Source organism: Cupressus sempervirens, chromosome 2, assembly GCF_028749045.1.
Source record: "Cupressus sempervirens isolate cs-2001-9-10 chromosome 2, ASM2874904v1, whole genome shotgun sequence".
NCBI lineage: Eukaryota > Viridiplantae > Streptophyta > Pinopsida > Cupressales > Cupressaceae > Cupressus > Cupressus sempervirens.
In genome coordinates, this window is record NC_143119.1 from 748,405,515 (window position 1) to 748,428,442 (window position 22,928).

Genomic DNA, 22,928 nt, shown 5'->3' on the forward strand with positions numbered 1-22,928 from the left:
TTAACCTTGAAATTGAAATGAAATTGCAATATGTATAAACAAAGTAAATGGAACTATTCACCTTGCTTATACTGAAATCTTTGTGGAAGATTTAGATCCTTGAATCTACAAGTACGAAAGCTCCAAATGAATGTAGAAATGTATGTAGGATATCTCAAATCAATGACATTAGATTTTCAACACCAATCTTGTATATATCTTTGCATAGACGAAGGCTTGAATGAATGTGGATGAAGAAATCTTCAACAAGGGGGCTTCATAGAGATTGAATCCTTTAATAGCTAACAATGGATCTCCTTAATGAATTAGTTCCTTGAACACTTGAATGCTAGTAGATCTTCATTTTATAGAATAATAAATGCACTTCAAAAAGAATATCTCCTAGTTCATAGAAATCAGATCATAGTTTTGCTCATAAATAATGGATAGAGTGTAGATATCAAAATGAGGGAAGAATGCTTCCTTATATAGAGATCTAGGGCACTACCACCTAGAGAAGGCTGACACGGGAGCATTAAATCCCAATTAACCTTAACCCCTAGGAAGAGACCTAGATTAAATGTAATTGAAGAGTTTACCATTATGAAACCTGAAACAACTGACCTAGAGGCAAGAAAAGGAAACTTTCCAAAGCCTGATATCCCAAAACCTCTAAAAATTCAAAAATGGATGTGGGATCAAGGATGAGGTTGACCCTACCCTAGGTTAGGGTTGAGGTCATCTTTGACCTAAAAGGTCATCCTTGACCCAGAAAGTCAAAGTCCTTAGTTTCACAAAGAAAGTTGTCATAAATAGGCTAGAATAGAGAGACAGAAGCAAAACAGCAGGAAAATAGCCAGATCCATGCAAAGACCCATTCAAGGCACTTGACATGACCCCAAACCCATTGATTTTAAAACTTGTCATCATCAATTATATATATATATATATATATATATATATATATATATATATATATATATATATATATATATATATATATATATATATATATATATATATATATATATATATATATATATATATATATAATGATGGAGGGTTCAAACATGCAAGGCAACCTAGCTAGGCACGAAGCCTACAAGCTACCAACTAGTGAAGACCACCACATAGACTTTTTAGGGACCTGATACAGGCCCACTCATGTCTCAAACCTCTTCGGCTTAGAGTTAATGACTGAGGGGCATCCACACCATCAAAATCACCTGGGGCACGATCCTAGCCTCATCCCTTATGATGGCAGAGCCTTGCACTCAGCAAGACTTGATCCCTGGTGGGCTCTTTGTGGGCCCTTGATCAATTATATATTTGATTAGTCATCACATAAAAGATCATTTTTAGTCAAAAAAAAGAAAAAAGAAAAAAATAATTCTTAAGCTAATTCATGCACATCATAAAAATCATGGAAATTTCGACCATGTTAATAATTTCATTTACAATAATAGATAATATAGGATGGCATTTCATAATTGAATGATTGGAAATCATGTAGTTTTTTTTCTTAACTTAGATTTAAAAACCATAATCAAAATTTAAAGTTAAATTGATTGAATATTTAGAAATACATTCATAAGATTTATGGTTAACTCTCACCACCTAAAAATATAGAAGATATAATTTCTATTGAATTCATACATCAATTATAAAAAGATGTTTCTACAAATCAATACTCATAAATTTGAGACAAAATAACTTACCATGCAATAAATTTCTTGAAAATAAAATATCATATCAATACAATATTTTTGTATTATAAAATGACAAAATAATTAAATAAAAAATGTAATGGACATGGACAGAGATTTTAAAAAATATTGAGAGTAATAACATGCAACCCTTCAAGACCATAAGATCATATAACCGACATGACAAATCTTAATGCACCCAAATTCAAATATTGATATACATAGAGATAGTAATATGCATATAAGGTACAAATAAAGGTATAAATAAAAGTAAGTACAAAAGTATGGTGTTTGTACATGACAGGTTCTAAAATTTACCTTTATAGCCATTTAGAAATTGGTAATAAAAAAATTATTCAATAACAAATTAAGGAAAAATAATTTTGTCAATCTTTGATGTGTTAGGTAACTTCATTTAAAAGAATTTACAGAAAATCATTTCTTTGTGTTAAATTATGGTGTCCCTACACGAGTGTGGTATGGTCCTGAAACACACATTTTGAGAAAGTGGGTTTTAAATATCCATACCTAGAAAAAAAATCTATCATATGAGTATAAAAATAAATTCAAAAAATAGATTTCGATCACTACAATTTTTATTTCTGATTTTTTTATATTAAATTTCTAAATGCCTCAAATTTTGACATCAATTGACAAGAAATTTCAAAAACAGAAAAAAACACTTCCACTTTTTGCCCAAAAGTGAGACCCAACTTCTTGCATTTACCCATCTTACTAGAGTGATTATTATAGATAAAAAAATTTGTCAACTCTTGTAATATAGTTTGTTGAATATGTTATATTTATTTTAATACTAATATCACGAGTATATGCTTCTCTAAAATTTGTGTGGTTCTTATCTCTTAAACATTGCCCCATTTTAACCAAAATATCCACAATACATTACTTGATATAGATTCATTTAACCTAATTAAATAGAAAATCTTTCTCATATTAATAATAAATCTATTGTAGCTCAATAATATGTAGATAATGGAGGAACAAATTAAAGCTATCAAGACCCAAATTCTAACTAAGGAAGAGAAGATCAAGATGGTCAATTCTCCGACACATATGAAGGCCAACCAATATCAACTTAACAAGAAAGTTCAAAATTTGGTCGCTTATAGGAAGATGATAATGAAAAAAAAACACTCTTTCCCTAAACACTTTACATGCAAAGCTAGGTGATGAGGATGATAAGCACAAGAAATAGGAGGAAAGCCTCCAAGTGACACTCAAAGGTTATGTAAAGACTTCTATTGATACTTTTATGTGTCTTCCTCCCAAGAGTAACATCTTTTTATTCAAGATGAAGAAGTTTAACAAGGATTGGAAAGGGGTTTTCATTCCCTCTGTGTAATGCCTTACTAGTTAGCCTTGTGTGTTTCTTTTTGTTTCTTGGTTATATTGCTTGTAGTTTTTTAGTTTAGTGTGTGTTGGTTGAATTCACTTCTTGTGAAATTATTTTATTATGTCTATTAGACTTAATGTTACTCTAAATTTGGATTCAAGCCCTATCTCGATTGAATTGTCATAAAAACAATAAATATATTATTAAAATCAATGACATACATCTAGAAATTCCTTTAAATAGTACTCCTAAGACATACTTTAGATCCCTAATTTTCATTTTGGAAGCCCTTATAAATTCATCGCACGAACTAATTGTTTGATAAAGTAATATTGCAAACCATCCTCTATTACTATCTTGTAAAGAATGCACACATACAATTTTTGTCTAATATGAATTTTATAATTATTTGTGATCTTAAGTTTCAAATGTTTATATTCAATGATTACATTATTCTTGTAGAATTTTAGTATTTTATCTAGATAATTGAATTGGATAGTAAGCTAGGGTGGTTTAGGATCCTCATGGAATCCAATTATTTGTATTATCCTCTTCCAATTACTATAATATAAACAAGGCCATTTCTTAGTTGGATTAAAGCCTAAGTGAATGCTTTGTTGGGATACTGTTTTAATGCATTATGGGTTAATTGATAAGAAAGTTGAAATGGCTATTTAATAATTTTAATATATTCTTGAGCATACAAAGCTTTAATAATTGATTTTAAAACTCGTCATCGTCAATTTTATATAGATTTAGTTAATAATTGATCATGTATATCGCTCTTGGTAAAAAAAAAGTTACATATTTTTTTACATAAAATCAAAGAGAAAGGGAGCTCTTATGACAACACTCATTAAGCTTAGTGTCTTCTTACAATGACATATATTCGGTTGTAAACATAATGACTTCTTGCAATGACATTAACTTTGGTTGTAGATAATTTCTTTTTTAAAAAATGCTTCGTTATTCCTCGCTTGTTGACTTCACATATAGAATAAAGAATATTTGACAAAAAATAAAATTATTTGATGCTATTAAGTGCGATGAATTTGAAAGGACCACTCAAGTGTCATCATAATTTAAAAATGTTAAAATAAAATTAGAAATAAATTAAAAGGAAGAATAAAAGTACTAAAAATATCAATGGGCCCTTGGTCTGCTGGTGAAGTTGAAAGGTTCCTAAAGAGCCTGCCAAAGATCAAGTCTTGTTGAGTTTAAGGCCCAGATATCATTAAAAGGGATGAGGTAGAGTTTGTGCCCTGAGTAAATTTGGTAGAATGAATACCCCTTACGACTCCTTTTCTCTTAGCCTAAGAGGTTCATTCGTTGGCTCATGCTCCCATATTGGATAGTTAAAAATATTTTGTGGATGACCTCCATCGATAAAAGTACAAAAAATATCAATGGTTCTTGGTTTGTGAAGTTAATGGTTATGGAGGAGTCCACCAAAGATCAAGTCTTGTTGAGTGCATGACTGTGAGACCATAAATGAGCCCAAGATTGTGCCCTAGATAAATTATTTTTGTTCTTGCAAGGTCTCCTCAGATAGACAATGAAAAATGAACATTGCATCTATTTACTTATCCATTTTTCTATAGATTTGTATGTGTGGTCAATAGCATGGTTGTAAATTAACAAGCTTTGTTGAGGAGATATAAAATATAGAGACCTATAGCTGTAGAATATAAGCTTCCCTATATATTACTTATTACCATACAAATTTGTTCTTGATTTTTTAGAATAACTCATGTATTGATTTAAGAAGCGAGATCTAGGAAATGAATACAAATCATATAGGTTCATTTTTTGCATACTCGACCTCTTTTTTCATATTTCATGTTTGTGTATTGGTATTTTTTAAGATGAAGTAAAAATATTATACGTATTAAAATTAATTATATTTTAAAAAGGACTTAAAATGAGTCATCACCTTTCTAAAATTAATTTTTAAAACTTCATTTATTATTTTAACAAAAAAATTCAAAATTTTAACTAAAATCTATGCGAATTTTTTTCAAAATATTTTTTTTATTATTTCAAAATTAAAATCTTGATCATAATAGAATATTTCTATTTTGTAACTCTAAAATTATTTTATTAATGTATTTTAATTTTTTTAAAGATGTTCTCAATGATTTTAAAATAATTTTAAAAACTAAAATCTAGATCTCAATAAAATCTATCTATATTATCAAATAATATTTAAGAAACATTACTTACCAAAACATTGCCTATTATTCTTTTTTTTTCAAATTCTATATTAAGTTAAGTTGTATTCTTTTAATTTTTAAATGAAACATAAATTAGTGTTCAAATAAATAAATTTTTAAATTTATAATTGACTAATAGAAAAATAATAATAAATATATTTTTAAAAAAAGAAGAAGATTTTTTTAATTAAATATAGATTTATGAAAAACAACGCCCTCTTCCTCTATTCAACATCAACAACTTGTCAATAAGGTTTCCTTAGTGCAAGTTGTATAAATTTTTCAATAACAATATGACTTTTGTTATAAAGTAGATTTTCTATTTTAAGCATTGCTTTATTTTGTTCTTCATTCACTTTATAATCTATTAGCAAAACTTTTGATGAGCTGCTCAGTAAAATCTTTTCATTTTCAAAACCTATTGAAAGTTTTAGATTTCAAATTATAGCTACTACTGTCAATTAGTATAGTACAATTTTTCTATATTTTGTTAGAATTAAATTAGAAATTTAGATAATAGAATAATTTGAATTAGAAATAGAGAGGATATATAGAAACATTTAGAAAGTGGAAATAAAAATAAGATTTACTAAATATATAAAATCTAGAGCTGACACATATAAGCCTATCGACTTAATAAGAACTTGATTCAAGCTAAAACTCTAACTGACACCTAAACTGAACTACAACTCAACAAGGTTTGCCACGAGCAACATTTATTATTGACCCCAACACACCTCTAGACCATATACACCAAGATAATTTCATTTGCCTTTGCCTCCACCCTTGCTGGCGGCGGACTGCATGCGGGCGGCAACGGCGTCTTTCTGCGTCTGCCCAACTGCCTTTGATTCTGCCCTCTGCATTTTTGATGCAGCGGAGGGAGTGATTGGCTTATTCGCCATATCTTTGCTTGCTTTAAACACGTCTCCGTAGCGTACGGGACCCCCCTTACTCATCTTTGGCGTTTTCAGTTATCTGTATCTCTGTGTAATTCAGATTGAAAGGCTGAGGCGTTATATAGAGTGGCTAAACCCTAAGATGATTCATGGATTGGATCAAGTGGTAAGGAAAGGAGAGGAGCGGTAATGGTAAAGCAACGTGTCACTTGTTGCATGAAATGGTAAGGAAAGGAAAGGAGAGGACTTATCATGGAAGTTAATAGCAGAATATCTTTCAGTCTTCCTTGTGATTGGACTGAACAAACACTTTTGCTTTGAGTTGATATATATGGGCCATGTGGGTGTGATAAAAGTTAAGAGTAGAATAACTTTCAGTGAAGATTTTTCAAGTGCCTGCCTGCTCCTTCTCTATTAGTACACCGTATTGCTCCAGTCTTTCCTTTGGACCGAATAAACACTTTTGCTTTGAGTTGATATGTATGGGCCATGTGGATGTGATAAAAGTTAAGAGTAGAATAACTTTTGTTGAAGATTTTTCAAGTGCCTGCCTGCTCCTTCTATATTAGTAGACTTTATTCTTAAAAATCGTGTGTCATGGGGTAGGTGGAATGCATTGAGATTGGAATGAGATTCTTCTCACAAAAGTTGAATTGATTTATCGTAAACATCATTGAGATTCTTCTTACAAAAGTAGTATGCTTATCACAAACATCATTTTTTACTTATTTTTTATTAGTATGTAATGTCTAAAGGGAAATTAATAATCTCTATTGGATTCTACATTATCTAAATGTGGGCTTGGGAAAATGTGTTGAGATTGGAATGAGATTCTTCTCACAAAAGTTGAATTGATTTATCATAAACATCATTGAGATTCTTCTTACAATAGTAGTATGCTTTTCATAAACATCATTTTTTGTGGAGCTTATTTTTTATTAGTATGTAATAGAGGAACAAATTAAAGATATCAATGTCCAAATTCTGACTAAGGAAGAGAAGATCAAGATGGTCAGTTCTTGAGAAAATATGAAGGCCAACCAATATCAACTTAACAAGAAAGTTCAGAACCTAGTTGCTCATAGGAAGATGATAATGGAAAAAAACTCTCTTTCCCTAAACACTTTACATGTACAGCTAGATGATGAGAATGATAAGCACAAGAAATGGGAGGAAAGCCTCCAAGTGACACTCAAAGGTTATGGAAAGACTTTTGTTGATGCTTTTATGGGTCTTCCTCCCAAGAGTAACTCCTCCTTAGACAAGATTAAGAAGTCTAGCAAGGATTGGAAAGGGATTTCCATTCCCTCTATGTAATGCCTTGTTAGCTCGCCTTGTGTGTTGCTTTTTGTTTCCTAGTTATATTGTGTGTAGTTTTTTTAGTTTAGTGTGTGTTGGTTGAATTCACTTCTTGCAAAATTATTTTATTGTCTATTAGACTTAATGTTACTCTAATTTTGGATTCAGGTTGTATCCCAATTGAATTATCACAAAAATAATAAATATATTATTAAAATCAATAACATACATAGAAATTCCTTTAAATAGTACTCCTAAGACATACTTTAGATCCCTAATTTTCAATTTGGAAACCCTTATAAATTCACTATAAAGTTCTAGTCTTGCTTTGGATAAATGGCTATCCACATTTGGGTTCTAGAAACTAGTATTGTTTGTGAGTTTTTGGGCTTCATTACAAATATTATAATTATAATTGACTAGGAATTTGCCCATGAAACTGGTAAGGAAATTAGAAACGAGAAGTAAGGAGGCAAACCCTAGATGTGTTGACAACTATATCATTTTTCCTTTGTTTGGACCAGACTAATAGTTTTTTCTTTGAGTTGATATGTATCAGCCATGTGGGTGTCATAAACATAAGAGTAGATTATCTTTAGTGAAGATTTTTCAAATACCTGCCTCTTCCTTTTATATTAGTACCTCGTTGCGACGTATATTTTTGAATTCAAAACTGTGTGGCATCGAGTGTCCTTGCTCCCCTTTCTTTTCCTTTACTAGGTGAAATGCCTTGAGATTGGGATGAGATTCTTCTCATGAATGTTGAATTGAATTGACATTCTCTAGTAGGAGCACTAGTAGTCAATGGGTATGTTGAATAGTTGTATTCTTTGTAATCTCTATAGTGAATTGAGGCACCCTTAAAAATCACATACATAATAGGAAGAAATTAAGTTTGCAAATTAAAAGTTAACTTTTACTATTTAACACTTTTAGTCTAGGAATCAAGCCTTAGTGTGAGATGTTTAAGCCCTCCATTCAAGACCTAGTGAATTCACATTGAAGGTTGCTTTATTCACTTTAAGTGTAGATTGATTGATTGCTTGATCGAAGCAACATGTAATATGGACAATGGTAGATGCTAGGGTTACTACGTAAACTACAACATGCTCATGTAGATGTTGAATTTACAGGCAATACACATTCAGTGTAGAGATATAGTTGCAATATTTATCACAAGGAGGTGAAATAGTGAACATTAGTTAATATGAACAACAAAAGATAGCTGCAGGTGGCAAATGATCAATGTGGAAATTTTTTGGTCTGCATCGATAATGGTCGTGCAGTTGATAATTAATTTACTTTTTTAACATTTCCTTGTAAATTTCTAATTATCAAAATGTTTTTGATATTCTTTAATTATTTTAAAAAGATGGGTTGTCACTTATAATCATGTTAGCTATCTATTTACATCACTTATCAAAAATTCATATTTTTTTTGCTGTTCATGATGACTTTGAGTTTTACAACTTATCCCTAATTGCTACCATATTCAAGTGGTTTCAAGCTCAACATAAACATTGTGCTCAAGTGATTTTGTTGGACCAAACACCTCACACACAAGTGGCTTCAAGATCACCACAAAATTCTCAACAAATGGTTTTGGATCATTGCAAACCTCACACGTACATGATTCTGATGACCACAACCCATCACAATGGGGAAACCATGATCACTCTAGACTTTCTCCTTCTTGTTTCAGAATTTCAAAGTGTATATGCATGCACCATGTTGACAACTATGACATAATCCAACTTCGCACTATCCTTTTGCATTTTCTTAATAATATCCTTTATGATAGTTGTTAGAATTTGTATAAAACAAATATAACCAGAATCTAATGAAAGACAGATTAATAAAGAGGAAATAAAATTGCTAGAATAACAATACAATAACAATATCATATGTAAATGCTCAAAGGTATAATAGCATCAATATTTCTTAATTTCTAATACATAAGAGTTTGTTTGTTTATATAGGCAAAAGTCACCTAACAAAGTAGGGCACCTACCAAAGGTAGTCCAGACATGTGAGAAATGAAGACGTGTTTAATTCCTAAGAGGAATTAAATATATGTATCATAAATGTCTCACAATATTGCTTAAATAAATAAATAAACTCACATAAGTAAACTTAAGTAAAGAATGAAATTGAGAAAATATCAATTTACTCTAACACCCCCCCCTTAAGTGCAACTTAGGGAGACAAACTTAAGCTTACAAAGCTACATGAAATGCAAGATGGGTCTCGGCTACTGGGCCATGTTATGTACCCATGTACAATGTGCATAAACCATCCAATCTCTCATAAAGTGGAGAAAGAGGGAAAAGCTCATGGGAAAAACCCTCCCCCAAAAAAAGAGATGGAAATACAAGATGCATGGATGGATGGAGTAATCAAGACTCCCCAGTATGACATACGTCATGTATATACTATAAAGTATCTCTTCGTAGGAAGGAAACAAGGAAGAGAGACCAAGTAGGCCCCCCTTAATCGAGAATGTACACCAATGATTGATGCTCTGAGCTAGATGCAGAAACTGCTCCATGAAAATTAAACCACGTTCCTCCTTTTAGGGAGAAACCAGACCAGAGGTGTATGAGAAACATCTCCCCAACCTATAGGAATAAACCTCAAAAAATGTGGAATCTTTGAAAACTGCTCAAATGTCCCCATGTTGATACGAAAGGTTGGCCCTTCCAAGACAGGTGCACTAAACCACTCTATTGAATACAAAAATTCAAGATCTAGTGAGAATGAAAGTAGATCAGATACTAAAGACTCAATTGTCTCCTCTGAAGATATAGAGACCTCCTGTAGCTATTGTACATAAGGATCCACAATCACTTCAACCTCAAAAGATTGATCATGTGGAGTATGAGTGTGAGAGTCAAAGTGTTCCCTCACAATAATTGAAGAAGGATCCTCATCATCAAAGAGAAGATATATATCATTGATGATGTCTCTTGAATCTACAATGTAGGATTCCACAAACAAACTTGAATTTTCTATCAAGTAGCAATCCCAAGAAGCTGTAGATGGAAGACAAGGAGTATCTTATGGCACTGAATCTCATCATCAGGGACAACCGTAGGTGCAATATCAATAGGAGAAGTAATGGATGGCTCTTTTGGATCACATGAAAGGATACCCAAGTTCAAGTAGTCAAATTTCTCCTCAATATGTGAATCAACACTATAAGTTTGATCAAAATATGCTGAAAAATCAATATCATCATCAAAAGAAAACTCTACAAAGTAATATATTTGAGATCCATGATCAACCACTCCTGTAGCAATGATCTCTTAGCTCTCTAAATCTCTGATAAGCACATATTTGAGGTTTAATTCCACAATCCTTCTTGTTAGCCCATTAGTGAGTTGATATATGGAAAGGAGATTGTGAGTAAGATGGGGTACACACAACACATCTTTGAAGGTTCCCTTCCCCTTATCAATTGTTCATTTCCCAATCACATTCATGTAAGTATGATTGCCCATCAAAATAGGTGGTGCATTACAAGGCTCAAATGAAGAAAAAAGAGACTATGAAGATGCCATATGATGAGAAGCTCATGAATCTAGAGGCCATCTTCCTAAATCATGACTTGAAGTAGCAATTAAGGCTTGACCTTTTCCCTTGTTATCTTTTCCTTTAGCAATATTGGAATGAGAAAAAGAGGAAGTAGTCATTCTTGAAGGCAGATTTATTTGATTTTTCTTAAGAATATTCTTAAGTTCATCAGTGTCCTTCTTGTAGAAATGATGTTCTTCATGTCCTTTTTTCTCACAATATGCACAAGTAGGCTTTTCCTTTTTAAATGATTCCTTATTTGAGGAAGAAGATTCAAATTTTCTCTGTGACTTGTTATGTTTATTCTTTTGTTTTTGTTCGGGATTCCCTATTTCTTTCTGTACCTTAGGCTCATTAGCAATTAATGCTTGTGACTTGGATGTCTTGATGATACCCATTTGAATTAGCTTTGCTTCCTCTTGGATTAGAAGATTTGAAAATGAATAAAAAGTAGGGTCAACATATGCAGCTCCCAGTATGAAAGGTAAAAACAAATACATAATATTCAGGACCAAGCTTGAGTAGCACATTGAAAATCAACTATATATCTTCCTTAATTATCTTGCAATCCTTTATTTGTGTTCTTAGTTGTTTAACCTTGGAGATGTAGTCTTGGATGTTGTTGAAACTCTTTGGATCAATATTCATTAGATTGTTATCAATTTGATAATCCTTAATCTTTTCAGTTTTACCAAACAAGGTTTCAAGAGTGTCCCAAGCCTCTTTAGGAGTCTTCAATGATTTAAGATTAAATTGTAAATCAAAAGAGACTAGTGAAAAAATGTTACCAAGAGCTTTTTTATGATTGATCTCCCATGTTCGGAGAGAAATAGCATCACTAGGTGCAAGTGCAGGAATAGTTTCATTTCCATATCCTATACAACTTTTTTCCCTTAGATAATTCCATACAAATTTTTTCCATGTTTCATAATTATATGGAGTTAGGAGTTCAATTTGTGATTTCCCCATTTGTATTATTACAACCAGTAAATTCAAAACAGATCAACACAAGATCACACCCCCAATTTCACTAGTTCAGAGATCAGCCCGCAGAATATATGATTTTGGCACTTTATAATTTAGTGCATGTACAATTGTCACTTTTACAAGACATGGACCAAAATGGACTTACAACTTACAATATGAATTCATGTAGACTTATACAATTAGGATAATGGATTTCTAAGAATCCAAACTAGTACAAGTGCCAATTTTAGCCAAAGCTTAAAAGTATACATTTCATCCAAATAAGACTACCTTTTTATAGCATATCTGGATTCTTCTCAAAAAATCATGCACTTTCAAAAAAAATGGTACTGTAAAATGTGTTTGTATGAGCCCATATGATGCTCTAGAAGTTGCAAAATGTAGGATTATATAGCTACAGTCATGAAAACCTACAATTTCAGATTAATATATGCATCCAAAAATCAAAACTAACACCACCATTACATTATTTGGAGAATTCTACCCCAAATCAAAAAAATAAAATTGCATCCAATTTGGAGTTTGGATGACCAAGATATGACCATTCAAAGTAAGACTACCAAATTAAAAATTCAATTGAAGAAGGGTAATACAGAAACCTGCGTGATTAAAATTGATGAGCTAGTGGATGTCACAGCAGAGAAAAAATAACTCACAGAGATGGCCATATGGACATCAAATTTTACTTCACGTGGTTCTGCGACATATATTTGCAATTGATGCAAAATAACTCAAATTTGGATGAAAGAAAGGTCAATTTTGACTTTCTCAAGCCTTCTCGACACAATGGTGAGGTCTATTTTGCTTGAATATGCTTTGTTTTGCATGCCCTCCTCCAGATTTGAGCTACAAGCATGTGTTTGTAACTGATGCAAATGAACTCCAATTTGAATGAAAGAAAAGTCGATTTTGACTTTCTTGAGCCTTCTAGATGCAATGGAATAGTCAAAATGGCTCTATGAATCCACTAGAGTGTTGCAATCAACAAATTTAAAAAAAACACACGTATGTCAAAGAGGGATTATTGGGTCTTCTTAAATCCTTTTTGATTCACCAGTTTGTATAGAAACGCAAGAGAAGAGCAATACAAGATTTTAAAGACCTCTAATAAGAATAATCTACTCTTTCAAAATTGCTTTGATACCATGTTATAATTTGTATAAAACAAATATAACCAAAATCTAATGAAAACATAGATTAATAAAGAGGAAATGAAATTGTCAGAATAACAATACAATAACAATATGAGATGTAAATGCTCAAGGCATAATAGCATCAATATTTCCTATTTGCTAATACATAAGAGTTATCTTGTTTATATAGGCAAAACTCACATACCAAAGTATGTGGCATAGGGTCAAATCCACCTACCAAAGTTAGGCACCTACCAAAGGTAGGAGTCGTGTGAGAAATGAAGATATGGGTTTAATTCCTAAGAGGAATTAAATATATATCTCATAAATATCTCAAAATATTGCCTAAATAAATAAATAAACTCACATAAGTAAACTTAAGTAAAGAGTGAAATTGAGAAAATATCAATTTACTCTAACAATAGTGTATATCTTACATTTGTTTAGGGATTACCATCTCAAAATGTATGAGTACAAATTCCTTTAATAAAATATGGCTGGTAGCTTTAAAATTAGACATTGTTGCAAGGATTATGATAGCATGCCATTGATCGTTTGATTTGACAACCATCACTCCAAATCAACACTCTTACAAATTATCCTTGCTCTCTGTGACTCTCAACACTTTTATGGTCTTCCTTCAAATCACAAGCAACCATGGTTTCTATTCTTTGTAGACGACTACATTTACACTACTCTACAACTAAATTGATATGTTCATCACTCTCAAGATGGTGCTCACCACTCCTTTACCTAATTATTTTGGCTATCCAAGCAATTGATAAACCTCAAGCTCTTTAAAAGATCAACCATCACCTTTGATACCAAGTTAAAACTTTGGCACAGAGAAGAAAAACACATATTAGCATTGATGTTCTATTTTAAGTCAATCAAATTTATCTAGCAATATCCATTGTATGTGGGATAGATGTAATATTTACATGACGGTAGGTGAAAAGGTGAACATAGGTTAATATGAAAGGCTAAAGATGGTTATGGGTGGTTGCACATGATCAATGTGGAAACTATTTTGGTATTTGTCAACAATGGTAATTGATAATTAATTTAGTTTTCTAACAGGTAACACTCAAAATGAAAGTTTTTCTAGATGCTTTGCCAAAATTTAGAATTCACTTGCAATCTTCCTTGTAAATGAACTAAAAAAATACTTTTTCTTTGAGTTTATTTGAAAGGGCCTTTTAGGTATAATAAAGCATAAGAGCAACGTATCGTTTTGTGGAGATTTATTGAAAATCTATCTAGTCCATTCTATTAGTACCTCTTTGTGGCTTCGTAATGTTGCATTCACAACCATGTGTCATTTAATCCAGATATTCTTTTTTATTTCATATTTTCCTCATTTGCACTGGTGTGTGATTCAATCCAATCACCTATTTATGAGATTTCTCACAATTATTGAATAAAATTTATATTTTTTAGGAAAGAGTATTTGTACTCGAACAAGTTTTAACAATCATACACTATATTATACAAATTAAAAGTCAAATATAATATGGTCGATATTAGATAACACACATTAAGCATTGAATTAATGTATATTTCTCAATGTAGGGTCAACCTTTTATTACTATTTCCATTTTCTTAAAACTTTTATAACTAAATGTGACAAAGATAGCCCAAGTGATACCATGTCTAGCCCTAGCAAAAGAATTTGAGCGAACACTTGCAAGGAGGAATAGAAAATGTATGGAGATGAAGATGTCCACTAATAACATGCACCAACTTGAGTTCGAAGCAACTGAGTCGCTAAAACATTTAATTAGTGTCCATTGTGGGCCTGTGTGCCTCTTTTTGTTTTTGTTTTCTTGTTTTCTCCTTGATGGGTTTTTGGTTCAGTTTATCTTGTTGTTGACTTTTATCTATCATATTGTATGTTTTTGTTGTTTGGTCAAGGTAAGGTTTCAATGATATATCACATGCAATCTTGTTGTAACTAGTTACAAGACCCCTTCAAAAACTACTTTCCCGTTATCAAAAACTTTTACTGCTCATATATATACATTAACATAGTTAAATTTACTTAAATTCTACCCATTTCCTTATATTTGTGTTATTTCTTATTTATGTATTGTTATATTTATATTTCTACTTATATTCTACTACTTTTATCAATTAATTAGTTTCCTGCTTATGTTCTATTATTTCTATTACTTATATCCTACTCTTCTTCAATGTTTCTTACTTATATACTATTTATGAACACTCATAGCAATATAATAATTATTGTCTTTATTTTCTTTCTTACTTATCTTCAATTTAATTCTTGTGCACTCTCATTCAAAGAAAATATTACTTTATGAATATTCTACCCATGTTCATGTGTTGTTTTATTTCTTATTTATGTATTATATTAATATTTCTACTTATGTTCCACTACTTTTATTACGTATTTATTTTCCTACTTATGTTCTATTTCTTCTATTGCTTATTATTGTTATACTCTTCAATGTTTCTTTCTTATTTTTTATTTAAGGACATTCATAGTAATATAATGTTCATGTAATAATAAATGTATTTTTTTTCTTTCTTACTCCCTTTCTATTATTGTTTTTGTATTCTCATTCAATGAGAATATTACTTCATTTCTATTACTTATATTCTTCTATTCATATTGTTGTCTTTGTGATCATATGAAATAGTATAATGTTTGTAATAATAATTATATTCGTTTTATTTCTTATGTGTGTAGGCTCATTCAAAGCCAATGATATTTATGTTCACCTTCTTGTACATATTCATGCAAAGATAATATTACTTATATGATACAACAATAATTATATGTAGAAGACTACCTCTATTATACTTGAAATAAAAATTAAAATTCACTAGGACTTACACTAAAATGAGGTGCAAGGGATATGCCCATAGTCATAATATATTGAAAAGTATGGAAAACCCACACTCCATTAATGAATTTAAATATTTTTGGGGATTTCATGTATATAATATCAAAATTGATAGATTGAAACATATTTGTCATGGCTTTCCTAGATGTTTGTGTTGCTCTTGATGTTTTTCTCACAAAGATGGTTTTCTATAGAGTACATGTACATGGAAATGTAGAGGGTTTTTTATTTATGTGTTGTATTAACAGAATATTTTATAGTTAAAATTCATTTATTTCAAAATAATTCAAATATGCCCCACCCTCTCGCTCTCTCTCTATTTTCCCATACACATTCTTTCTCTCTTCTCTTTACCTCTCTATGTCCCTCTATTTTTCTCCACTTCTATCTGTCGATATCTCTACTTTTCTATTTATGTATTCATATATTTCATTATATTTTTGTCTTTCCACTTCTCTCTCACTCACTCACTCACACAAGAAGCTTTTTCTCTTAGTTTCTCTTCCTCCCTCACTATCTCCCTCATTTCTCTTTATCTTTGTGTCTCTCCCTCTCCCTATATATCAAAAACATAACTTATAAAAGTCAAACGACTTTATGATGCAAAAAACATCTAATCGAATTTCTACCAACTTCTTGCAACATTTTTATATAAGGTATTTTCACATAGCACCACCCTTAAATATCACACATAAGGGAAAAATTAAGCTTGAAAAAAAATTCAATTTTGACTATTTGGCACTTTTAGCTTAGAAATCAAGCCTTATTGTGTGATGGTTAAGTTGTCCATTCACAAAGAAACATAGTGATAGACAACTTCATTTGGTCTCACGAGATTCATAGACACCCCTACCATCATTGATGTCGGTGGTGGACTGCATGCAAGCAACAACGCTACCCTTATGTGTCTCCCCCACCGCCTCTCTCTTGACTCTCTACATTTGCACAACATCTTCCTTGTAGATGGGCTTGTTTTCCATATCCTTAAAACCTAATGGTTTAAGATCTTGAAGTTGATTGCATTATATATCCATTTTCATGGATGGATTCATTGATTGATTGAAGCAACGTGTAATATGGATAATATCTAGGGTGCTACATGGGTTGTAGCATGTATCTATATTTGTATAGTTATACTAGAGAAAAGATAAACCCATGAGGTGTTGATAACACTTATAATGACATTTTTGCAGAATACTTTGACAAAAATTAGATCTCGCCTTCAATCTTTCCTGTGATTGGACCAGACTAATAGCTTTTTCTTTGATTTGATATGTAGTCACCATCTACCATGCAACATATACACACCACTATTCAAGGAAAATATAAAAGAATTTGAGTATTTAACACTCACTACAAGTGTATATAAGTTGCCTTGTAGCTGTTGGGTGCTATGTATTGGCCACATGGGTGTCATAAATATAAGAGCACAATATCTTTAAGTGAAGATTTTTCAAGTACCTGACTGCTCCTTTTTTATTAGTACCTCTCTGCAACATTCAATTCCAAATAATCTATTTGTGAAATTTCTCCACAAATTTTTGAATCAAATTTACATTCTAGGGAAGAACATAACTATTACCAGCACTTTCACCTAAAGGTGGTGGAAGGGTACTCTGATAGGTTTTTGATTTAAAATAGATTTAGTTAATAATTGAGCATGTATATCGTTCCTACTAAAAAAAAGTTATATATTTTTTTAAACAAAATCAAAGAGAAAGAGAGCTCTTATGACAACACTCATTAAGCTTGGTGACTTCATACAATGACATATATTTGGTTGTAAACATAATGACTTCTTACAATGACATTAACTTTGGTTGTACACAATTTCTTTTAAGAAAAAAGCCTATTTATTCCCCGCTTGTTGACTTAACATATATAGTAAAAAAATATTTGACAGAAAATCAAATTATTTCATGTTATTAAGTGCGATTAATTTGAAAGGACTACTCAAATTTATTCTTTATTTGAAGTGTCATCATAATTTAAAGATGTTAAATTAAAAATAGAAATAAAAGGAAAGGAAGATAGGATAAGATAAATATATAAGATGAGGAAGAATAAAAGTACTAAAAATATCAATAGGCCCTTGGTCTGCTAGTGTAAGTTGAAAGGTTCTTAAAGAGCTCGCCAAAGATAAAGTCTTGTCGAGTTTAAGGCCCTGATATCATTAAAAGGGATGAGGTAGGGTTTATGCCCCGAGCAAATTTGGTAGAATGAATACCCCTTAGTCCTTTTCTCTTAGCCAAAGAGGTTCATTCATTAGCTCATGCTCCCATATTGAATAGTTAAAAAGATATTGTGGATGACCTTCATAGATAATAGTACAAAAAATATGAATGGGTCTTGGTTTGTTGGTGAAGTTAAATGGTTATGGACGAGTTCGCCAAAGATCAAGTCTTGTTGAGTGCATGATTGTGAGACCATAAATGAGGGCAAGATTGCACCCTAAATGAATACTTTTTGTTCTTGAAAGGTCTCCTAAGATAGACAATGAAAAATTAACATTGTTGTACAATATAAGCTTCCCTATATATTATTTATTACCATACAAATTTGTTCTTTATTTTTTTAAAATAACTCACGTATTGATTTAAGGAGCGAGATCTAGGAAATCAATAGGAAATCAATACAAATTCAATACACAAATTATATATGTTCATTTTTTGCACTCGACCCCTTTTTTCATATTTTGTATTTTTGTATTTGTATTTTTTAAGATGAAGTAAAAAATATTCTATATATTAAACTTAATTCTATTTTTAAAAGGAATTAAAATGAGTCATCACCTTTCTAAAATTAATTTTTAAAACTTTATTTTTTTACTTCAACAATTTTTTTCTAAATTTTAACTAAAATATCTATGTAGATTTTTTTTAAATATTTTTCTTATTATTTCTAAATTAAAATCTTGATCATAATAGAATATTTCTATATTTTAACTATAAAATCATTTTATTAACGGATTTTAATTTTTTTAAAGAAGTTATCAATGATTTTAAAATAATTTTAAAAACTAAAATCTAGATTTCAATAAAATCTATCTATATTAGATCAATAATATTTAAGAAACATCACTTATCAAAACATTACTTATTATTCTTTCTTTTTTTCAATTCTATATTAAGTTAAGTTGTATTCTTTTAATTTTTAGATGAAACATAAATTAGTGTTCAAATAAATTCATTTTTAAATTTATAATTGACTGATAAAAAAATTAAAGATTTTTTTTATTAAATATAGGTCTATGAAAAATAATGCCATCTTCCTCTATTCAACATTGACAACTTGTCAATAAGGTGTCCTCATTGCAAGTTGTATAAATTTTTCAATTAACAATATGACTTTTGTTATAAAGTAGATTTTCCATTTTACGCATTGCTTTATTTTGTTCTTCATTTACTTTCATTTTTCTTTACAATATTTTAGCAAAACTTTTGATAAGTAGCTTAGCAAAATCATTTTCATTTTCAAAACCTATATTGGATGTTTTAGATTTCAAATTATAACTAAAACTGTCAATTAGTATAGTACAATTTTCCTATATTTTCTTCAAAGAACCTTCTTTATCAATTAAAATAATTATTAAATGAGATATAAATACGTCTAGGATTTTAAAAGAAATCAACATAGAATTAAGAAGATATGAATACCTTTGATTTCTTCTTTCCAATGTGGAAATCATTATACCTCAACAATGTCAACATATACAAATAGGAGAAAAATGACCACATTTCAAAGATAAATCTGCAGAGAATAATGTTACAAAATTGAGATCAATTTGAGAATAACAAACAACATTATGAGAAAATGAAAACATTAATGACCTAATTCGAATCAACTATCTAAAATTTGAGCTTTCTTCTTTGAAGAATAGTTTGTTCTTATAAACAAAGGGTAAACAAAATCCTTCAAATGTGGAGGTAGAAAACAGAAACTATAGTTTGAATTGCAAATTTAGATAATAGAATAATTTGAATTAGAAATATAGAGGATATAGAAACATTTAGAAAGTGGAAATAAAAGATAAGATTTACTATCAGAAAATATAAAATCCGAGAAGGGCTAACAATTTTCCAAGCTCATAGAGAGAGAGAGAGAGAGAGAGAGAGAGAGAGAGAGAGAGAGAGAGAGGCAAAGATGCTGCCACCTAGGAAATGTCAGTAGCCTTTTTAGGACCTACTTCGATCTCGACTCCCAACCTGCAAAGAAAGTGTCACAAATCACAGCCTTAAGGTTTTTGATCACTACACATTTACCCTCTTGTCTGGTAGCCACAACAAGAGCCTGAGCCTCCTTAAGTTCTACCACCTACGATCTAGTGAGATTGTCATCAAGATAAATCTTAATGGGGAGAGAGAAGAGTTTCCTCTTTGTCCTAAGCGCCTAAAGGTGGTCAGCAAGTGAAAGGAACCGGATAAAGAGAGTATTGTCATGTCCAACCCAAGCACAATTAAGTGAGATGTCAATGATATCCAATTGGTCTTTAAGGAAGGAGTAGCCTATTGCAAGAGGCTCAGGGCAAGGAAGAGGGAGACCGCAAACCCTCAAGTTTAGCTCACGGGCACGCCTGACCCTTTCATCTGCTATCTTAGTCTGGACTAGCCTCTCAATGCCAGAGAGAGTAGCAGGAGGAGGGGAAGAAGAAATGGGGTTGTTGCAAATAGATGCACATGATTTCAGTTGTTGTTCTGTTTCAGTCTGTAGGGAGAATTGTTTTTTATCGAGTTCCTCTTGTTTCAACTTCAAATCATGGTATATCCATCATTTGCGTTGTGTGCTCAAGTGTTTCTTGAATTTTATTGAGGTCGGTGATCAGGTTTTGTTGTAGGCAATAGTCAAGTTGGTCCTTCAAATCTGTCCGTATACTTGTGAGAGAGTTGTCCGCGTACAGTTTCAAATCATTAACCATCTTGCGTCAGGACTGCACTGTACCACAAAGTGTTTGATTCTCACATTCAACCTCTTTCAGCTGATTACAAAGCTTAAGAGAGAGCGAGGATGCCGCAATAGCAATGCCTTTCAGGGCTGCACTATCAGTCTCAACTATTGTCATGCGATCAAGTAGCTGCTAGAATATGATTGGGTCCGAACAAAAGTCTTAACATTTTGTCAAGCGGTTTGCAAGCAACTCGTAGACACAAAAGCAAAAAACAAAAGAAAAGCCTGGTTGGATGATGTTTAGAATGGCTTATCAAATTCGAGGTAAACCACTCAGGACACAAGCCAGTGCCAAAATGCTAGGCACCAGCAAAACAAAATAAATAAAATTTGCGAGACTTAACCCTTATAACAAAGGCACAAAGGCACAATTCACCAGTCAAACATTCTATCAAACTGTTCACATGCAAACAAACAAACGTTGCCTTCTCCGCCAACCCGTGTGTTAAGGCAAGACAGGCAGGCTCCGACAGTCGCAACTCACGTCAGGAGAGTGAGTGAGAGTGGATTGGCCCAAGGTCACATAGGCACAGTTCACGGCTCTGATAGTCGTAGCTCATGGCAAGGAGAGTGGACTGGCCTTGCAAACAAAGCATGGCCCTGGCTCCACAACACCCGGCACTGGCCCTAACACAAAGCTAAGCTCACAACAATGGAAGAAGAAAAGCCTCATGTACGACCACGAACAGCTGAATCACGGCTAGGGCAGGAGACGACACTAGATCACTGGATCAGAGCATTGGAGAACATTATCAAACTTCTATAGTGTTGACGACACTGGATCAACTGGATCACGACATTGGATCTTACAGCAAGCTTTGCAAGCAACAGTCCCGCCACGAAGGAGACAATCCCAAAGTAAGTGCTAGTAGTCTAAAAGACAATTATACTTGATCAGTGTAGTAAAACTACATGTACAGAATCTTCAAAGCTTGTTCTGCATATATCCTCAATGGAAGCCTCCCATAATAGCAATGAAAGTGCCAAGCTCATTGATGTCCAGACATAACTCATTCCTTGAGTGCACAAAAGGGCCACTTGAATAACTCTCAAAACTTCTTCTACACAATAATTATCTCCTAAGTTTGGATCCACAAGATCCAAAAGCTTGCCTTCACTAAGAAATTCAAACACCTGCATTGCATAAATTTCATGTAAACTATTTGTCATAATAATTTGTCGCAAACCACTTCATGGAGATTTACGAAAAAACAAAATTTATCTTTTGAAAAAACCTCATACTTAACAAATTTGAAGTAGAAGGATACCACACCCAGTCCTAGATATATAGTGTACTGATGGGTAGTGTAGGATCCATGTTGAACATACTACTCACAACTTCCAATGCAACTATCCCAAAGCTAAAATTTTTTGTCTTTTCTATGAGATGACCTCATATAGCATTTTTAGGACCTAAATAACTACTAAAAAAAATCAGATCACAATGGAGCTTAATTTTACTCAAATCAAATGAAAATATTATGTTGCTCTCAAATACAACAAATGCACATCAGATGTACTAATATTTAACAAACTATAGACCCATTCAAAGAGATAACTACTCCATCCAAATATGGTACCAAAAGAAAGCAATGCAGTACTCACATCACTTTATTATGCAAAAATTCAAGGAATGTGAAGTATGAGTAATCGCATTCACTTTCCTCTCCTTCACATCCATTTGCCTCATCATCCTGCAACACAATCATTTCAGCCATTTTAAAAACTTGAATAAATGGAAATAAAGTGAAAGATGCACAACCAAATAAATGGTTAAACTATGATTATAGTCATACAACATCATCTTTTTGTTTGTAAACATGACATAATACAGATCAATGTTTAGAAAAGGAGGCAAATAATTCAACTTTCTTCTTATTTTTGCAAATTGTTTACAGACTAATAGATGGTTGCGTTCTGGTAAATCGATGATGTCATAGTTGTATTAAGTAGAGGAGATAAAAAATCCTTATA

At 31.7% G+C, this 22,928-nt stretch overlaps 2 protein-coding genes across 6 annotated transcripts in view; one reads left to right on the forward strand and one right to left on the reverse strand.

Moving 5' to 3' along the window:
• Nucleotides 1–1,988: 1,988 nt before the first annotated feature.
• LOC149575582 (endoglucanase 1-like) overlaps nt 1,989–22,928 on the reverse strand; it is a 42,690-nt gene continuing 21,750 nt past the window's right edge. For 2 of the 4 annotated variants that reach the window (XM_089815344.1, XM_089815346.1), the window contains exons 4-6: nt 22,560–22,648; nt 19,667–19,760; nt 1,989–2,170 (exon numbers count right to left, since the gene is read on the reverse strand). In XM_089815344.1, the coding sequence (XP_089671470.1) occupies nt 2,150–2,170; nt 19,667–19,760; nt 22,560–22,648 (204 nt within the window). In that variant the 3' untranslated portion in view covers nt 1,989–2,149. Of the gene's footprint in view, nt 2,171–19,622; nt 19,761–21,823; nt 22,089–22,559; nt 22,649–22,928 lie in introns of those variants that run through there. The other 2 variants (XM_089815343.1, XR_016360185.1) reach the window with 2 other exon arrangements.
• LOC149575583 (uncharacterized) overlaps nt 21,342–22,928 on the forward strand; it is a 48,805-nt gene continuing 47,218 nt past the window's right edge. For both annotated transcript variants that reach the window (XR_016360183.1, XM_089815342.1), the window contains exon 1: nt 21,342–21,812. The gene's annotated coding sequence lies outside the window, so the exon portion shown is untranslated. The remainder of the gene's footprint in view (nt 21,813–22,928) is intronic.